Raw genomic sequence first — 6,183 nt, 5'->3', positions numbered from 1 at the left:
GTAATGGCTGCTTTTTGAAAATGTGTTCAGTCTAAAGGGCAAACCATAATTGCAAAAGTTGGTAGGCCATTTGTGGTTGTAAGCTCAAAAACATCTCACAACTTATAATTGATTTATTTATACTATTTTCTTTTATTAATTTATTTATGAATGAGTATAAAATATATGCATGTACAATTTATACGTATATCATTTTTTAATAAAGAAATATTTATAAATATACATTAGTGTTCAACTTTGGATTGAGCAAGATTGTATTGGAAGAAGTCTCTTACGCTCAACAAGGCTGCATTTATTTAATCCAAAATATCATAATAATAATAGCAAAAATAATCATTTTGCAGTTTGGAACATGTCTTACAACACATAACCAGTACAGGTCTAGATCTGTTATTACATTAGTCAGCTCACAACAATTCCTGAGTAATATTGAACACTCCCGATTTTGTCTGGGTCTATTGGGACATTATATTACTAACCTATAAAAAGTAGTAAAACTTGCCCACGAGTGCTCAAGCCCAGCCGTCCACCAGGCTTTCAATCCATCTGGATATTAAATCTCTGGGTGGTTTTTCCTTCAAGCCCTCAAAGAATCCAGACAGCCCGGCTGTGCTCCACCCAGCCTCAGCGAAGGGATCAGGCCGACAGCCTGCTGCTCTGAAGGTGTTCCACTCCAACAAGCTCGGGTGAAAGAAAGTGCAAACTATATATTGAAGTATTTAATAGTAATTTTGGGCTTGCCCAATTTTTTTTTAGATAGACTTAACAAACAAGTAACAAGCAGTCCTGAAGGAAAATGACATCAGAATAGAACAGCATGTTATTGCCTGCTGATGAAGAGATCTAGTCACTTTGTGCTGTGAAGCATACCGCAAATACCTGCCAAAAAGATCAGACATAATAAGAACACCTTGAACAAGTCATGTCCTAGCTTTTTGTTGGTTACTAGCACTTGAGTGTAGGCAGACATTTATAAATGTGGACAATTCGCTCACTTGAAGTGGTTTCCCTCGAGGGCCGCAGTGTTTGCCACATTTTTTGGGGGGAGTAAAACTATTGTTTTTAAGTCCAAAATAAACATTTGTATGACCTTTAGTGCAGGATCACTTCAACAATCCAGCTAATTTCTAAAATATTGCTTTAGTAATCTAGTACACTTCACTCAAATTCTGCCATTTCATTTAAAATGAATTTTGGTAAAATGACAATGACGGTTAGTGTTTTTACTGAAGGATGGCAATTCTACTCAGGGAAGACACACTAAAGACCTACTCAGAATGAAGTATCCTCTAAAATGATTAGCTTTTTGTGAGGGCTCTATGTGGAGTCAGGTATAACGTCGCTTACACAAACTGTCATCTCCACATGACTACTGTGGTATAATCCCAATTCAAACAAAGGAATTCAATTAACTGATGCCATGGCAACATTAAGCTGATGAGGACTCACTAATGTGGCTGCTAAATGTGTATTCTGAGTTTCAATATGAAGATTTGGGGATTTTTTTTTTTTCTTGAGTTACCAAGAAGAAATCTGCAATTAGTATGTCAACAACCACAAGAGGAAACCTGGAAAGCCTGGCACTATCACACGAGACTCACCTGAATGAGAATGTTAATGAACATTTTGTTGATTATAAATATTCAAACATGAATTCATACATGCTTACAAGGTTGTGTATAATCCAGCTCAGACAATGATATTCATATGTGCAAAACAAATACTGAATATCTTGTCATTTTCACACCTATGCCAGTTGAGCAGAAACTGTTTAAGATATTGACTACTAAAATATGTCCATCCAAAACATTACTTTTACAATGAAGCTAGTTTAATACACCAAAATGGAAATATGCAACACAGGTGCGTGCATCAAGGGTAAAGAGGATTAGAAATCATTTGCATAATAAACAGGCCAAACAACAAAAAAACAAATAAGAAAAGAGGTAAATAAACCTTGACATGAGTCCTTGTACCTCCATCCATTTGTGATGCACAGTTTATTAATCAATATTTATGGTGCATAATTACAGTTGTTTTACTCATTCTAGGAAATGGAGATTCATAAGTGACCTGTAACAAATGCATTATACGTTTGTGGGGTAATGAGGTCCCTTTCATGCTTTCATTTATCAGTGATTTGGCAAGTCATCTGAGCAGCAGGAAATTAACTTTACACTTTTTAATTGTGTTTTGTGTTTATCTCAATTCATTGGCGCCGCTTAAAACCCCAGCAGCTCAATCTTCTAACGTTTCTTGAGCAGTAACGCATATAATGAATCGATGCATCCACACCCATTGCCCAGAATCAGCAGGGCACTTTCCTCATTAGGTGACCTTCTAAAAAAACACAGCAGTCAATGTTTATCTGTGTTTGTCTGTCTCTGTCTTTATACCTACACAACAGACTTTCTGCCCTTCACTAGTCAGTCAACAAGGGCTTCTGCCTTATATAACATTTTTATTTTCAATAAACATCTGTGTATATTTTTCAACAAAATAACATTTGAACATTGATGTTGTCTATCAATCCCAAGAGTCATGGGATATGGAGGACCAAACCTGCAGAAATTAAAAATAAATAGATGAATGTGTACACAATAGAAAAAGAAAATTCAATTCAATAATTGATTATGCTATTCCATAAAACAAATATAATTGATTGTATATGTTACTTTTTCCCTTTATTTATTATTGCCTGTATTTATTTTTAACTTTATTGTTACATTATTTGCTTTTAATTTCTGCAGGCATGGGAGTCCATAATGGAATTCACAGATCAATGTAAAACAAGTTTAAAATTGTGCTAAATTGGTAAAAGTGTTCATCGTGTTTAACTTAATATTTGTCCCTTTGGAGTAGGCCTACATACAAAAGGCCCGGTTGTTGATCTGCCAACTAAAGATACATTCTTAATAGTTCTAGTGTCCTAGAATAGTTCTTAATATATCTCCATTTTCTAGAGATACAAGCAAATACAATCTAGTCTCAGGTGCACAAATAGACTATTCTAAAAATCTGGAAAAATGTCACTATTCACTGGAAAATTGAACAGAAAAGACAGATAGATAGATAGATAGATAGATAGATAGATAGATAGATAGATAGATAGATAGATAGATAGATAGATAGATAGATAGATAGATAGATCGATAGATATGGTTACTGAAACAGTATGATGGCAGATTATTGACAACATAATGTTTTGACATTGCAAACTATGAGTAGGCTATGCTTTTCAAAAACAGCTCTCAGACAAGACAGCCACCATGATGAGATTTGCTAAGGGATTACCTGCTTATGATGTAATGCTCTTCAATGACTTGGGAAAAATATAAACGTTTCCTCTGATGTCGTGACATGCTTGAGTGCCCTACCCAAGGTTCAAGTCTAATCTTGATAGAGTAGGATTCTGAGCAGCGAAAGTTCTCTCTCTCTCTCTCTCTCTCTCTCTCTCTCTCTCTCTCTCTCTCTCTCTCTCTCTCTCTCTCTCTCTCTCTCTCTCTCTCTCTAAAAGTTTATTGTGATATAGGCGCATATCTGTATTTACCTTTCAGTAGGCTACTGTAACAGCTGTAACAGCGTTTAAAGTATTATAGCTTCAAGTAGACCAGACTAGAGCATTTCAAATCGAACATTAGAATATTAAAATGGTCTTAACAACGAGTTACATCGCCCGACTAATCTTAAAGTTTGTGAATCCACACTAGTCTGTTTTGGACTAAAATTGAGGAACCGCCTTCGCTTTAAAGTGATTCGTCCGCGTTTTTACACTGAAAGCCTTTCGCGCGCCTAATGTGGGTGTGCTCTCTGTCAGTCAAAGTGAGTGACACGCTGAATGTTCTAAGCCCCGCCCCTCAGCTGCCGATGCTATTTGAGTGAGAGACGGCTGGTCTATTCACCCAGAGCTGGTGCTGGAGCGTCGTCAATGGGAAGGGAACGCCGCGTTGGAAAAAGCGCACACTGTTTAGCCAACTTTCAATTACACCATGGTTTGCACCTCAGTTTCGTGTTTGTGGACTATATTTTGCCTTCATTTATGTTTTTATGTAAACACTGGAATAGCACAGAACACAAGAGAGGGTGAGTGCTAAAGTTTCCTTTATTGCATCCTGACAGCGCGAGCGCAAGCACCGAGCAAACCAGCAGTTACAACATATACAGTATCGACAGTCTGACAGACAACAGTTTTATTTTATCACACATTAGACAACGATATACGCCTGAGTGTGTCTGGTATCATGAGTATTTATTTCCTTGACGCACAGACTTTCGCTAATCAGACACGAAGACGTGTAATTTACAACAGCACATCGCAACTTGACATAAAACGTGACAGACAAATTATACTTATCTGGTTAAGATGAAACATCACAGCTCTATATCGCCTAGTATCACGGTCTCATTTCATCAGGAAACACTACGTGCTTTCCATTTAGGCTACTGCAAACAAAAGCGATAACAAACTTGAAAATATCTGCTTGTGCCTTAATGTTAACCAACCGGGCAGTATACAGTTAATTCTGCAAATGGACTGCAACATACCACGTTATTATTTTAAAACACTCATGGGATCATCTTCAGTTAGAGTAAAGGAATTGTCTGAGATGAAAACCTCCTGCAATCATCAAGCAATCGAACTGCTTCATTACCATCGAGTAGGCAGATTTAGCAGGTTTCTAGCATACATGTCTGTACTGCAAATAAGTAGGCTATATCACACATCAATATCGACTATATTACATATAGCATAAGCCGAAGGTATCGTGGCTCCTTACCGAAATATGAAAAAGGATCATTAAATAGCTATGGTAGGCTATAAATATGTACAGTTGAGCTTATCTGTTTGCTGTTGTTCAATTAGATGTGTATTGATTACTCAACAGTGACGAATTTATTTATTAAATTAATTTTATTAATTTATTTTTTAAATTAAGGTTCTGATATCAGCTAATGCCCTTTTGAGAGTTTTGAATGACAATATTCCATTGGATTAATTATTTTATTATTTAATCAGATTTATTTAATCATATGATCACACAAAAAACAGACATCGCCTCAATTAAATTTATTTAAATAACAAAATAGCGGCTAATTTCGACGCGTTCTTAACCCCGCGCGCGCGTATCCGCGTAATCTCCGCAACGGTTCAAACGAAGGAACTTTACCGATTTCTGTATCGCACACAAAGAGAGAAAGCGTGTCCGTCGGTTATATTGACACATGAACAGGTGTCGCACAGGTTTCAGAGGTGTAAGGTGCTTATTGTCATAAATCTCCACCGCTGTCTGCTGAAAATGGGTCAAACTCGCGCACTCTCTCACTTTTAGTCTGTCTCTCCGCTCGATCGCGATGTAAAATGCTTCTGGAATATGCGCAAGATGTGTGCCAAACATTAATCACAATTAAAGATGCATTATTGTAGCCTAAGTGTACGCTTTATGTGTCGTCGGCAGTGATCCTGCTGGATTCAAAGGCGCAGCAGACAGAGCTGGAATGGATATCGTCTCCTCCAAGCGGGGTAAGCTGGAAACTTTACAACTTTGTCTTTACACACAGACATTTATGATTTTCACCTCTGTAATGCGCTTACTGCTTGTAGTATTTTAAGTGCAACCTAGAATTATGTGGTGTTTTTTTTTTCTAGTGTGAGTCTTTGCACCACATCACAATGTTTCTAAAACGCTAAACAATGGTAATTTGGTTTTACTTTATATGAAGGTGGTTTTGTTACTTTTAAAAGTTGTTTGTCGTTGTTGATCCTCAATGAAGTTTTAAGGAAGGCGTGTAAAATACAAACGCATTTGTTTTAGAGTCGTGCAACTAAGGCCATGAGTGATCTTTTGCAGAACTTTGTAAATCAACTTGTTATATTCTTTATTAAACTGCTGTTGGTGTTTTTTAAAAGCCTTTTAGGTTTTGAACACAAAATCATCCTGAAAACTAAAAAAGTAACAGCAATTTAAACTTTTAGGATTCAGATTTTATCCGATTGTTTATCAGGTGGTTTGATTGCAATATATCTTATTTAGAGTTTTAAAAAAATTACAGCATTGTAATTTTTAGTTTTAGTTACACCAAATAGTGAAAGAAACAGTCAACAAATGTCCAGCGTACATGGAATTTTAGCCTTCCAGGTGGAAGTTGTTCGAGAGAAACCCAGAAAATTAAAGTAGTCGGGTA

At 36.6% G+C, this 6,183-nt stretch overlaps 1 protein-coding gene across 4 annotated transcripts in view; it reads left to right on the top strand.

The window, feature by feature from the left end:
- The first annotated feature begins 3,882 nt into the window (after positions 1-3,882).
- The window catches only part of epha7 (eph receptor A7), an 81,967-nt gene continuing 79,666 nt past the window's right edge, over positions 3,883-6,183 (top strand). For 3 of the 4 annotated variants that reach the window (XM_056259869.1, XM_056259868.1, XM_056259866.1), the window contains exons 1-2: positions 3,884-4,083; positions 5,457-5,521. In XM_056259869.1, coding sequence (XP_056115844.1) covers positions 3,990-4,083; positions 5,457-5,521 — 159 coding nt within the window. In that variant the 5' untranslated portion in view covers positions 3,884-3,989. Of the gene's footprint in view, positions 4,084-5,456; positions 5,522-6,183 lie in introns of all 4 variants that reach the window. The other variant, XM_056259867.1, reaches the window with a different exon arrangement.

This window comes from Rhinichthys klamathensis, unplaced genomic scaffold (assembly GCF_029890125.1).
Source record: "Rhinichthys klamathensis goyatoka isolate OS25496 unplaced genomic scaffold, OSU_Roscu_1.1 h1tg000170l_1, whole genome shotgun sequence".
NCBI lineage: Eukaryota > Metazoa > Chordata > Actinopteri > Cypriniformes > Leuciscidae > Rhinichthys > Rhinichthys klamathensis.
This window is presented reverse-complemented; position numbering and strand designations above follow the sequence as displayed.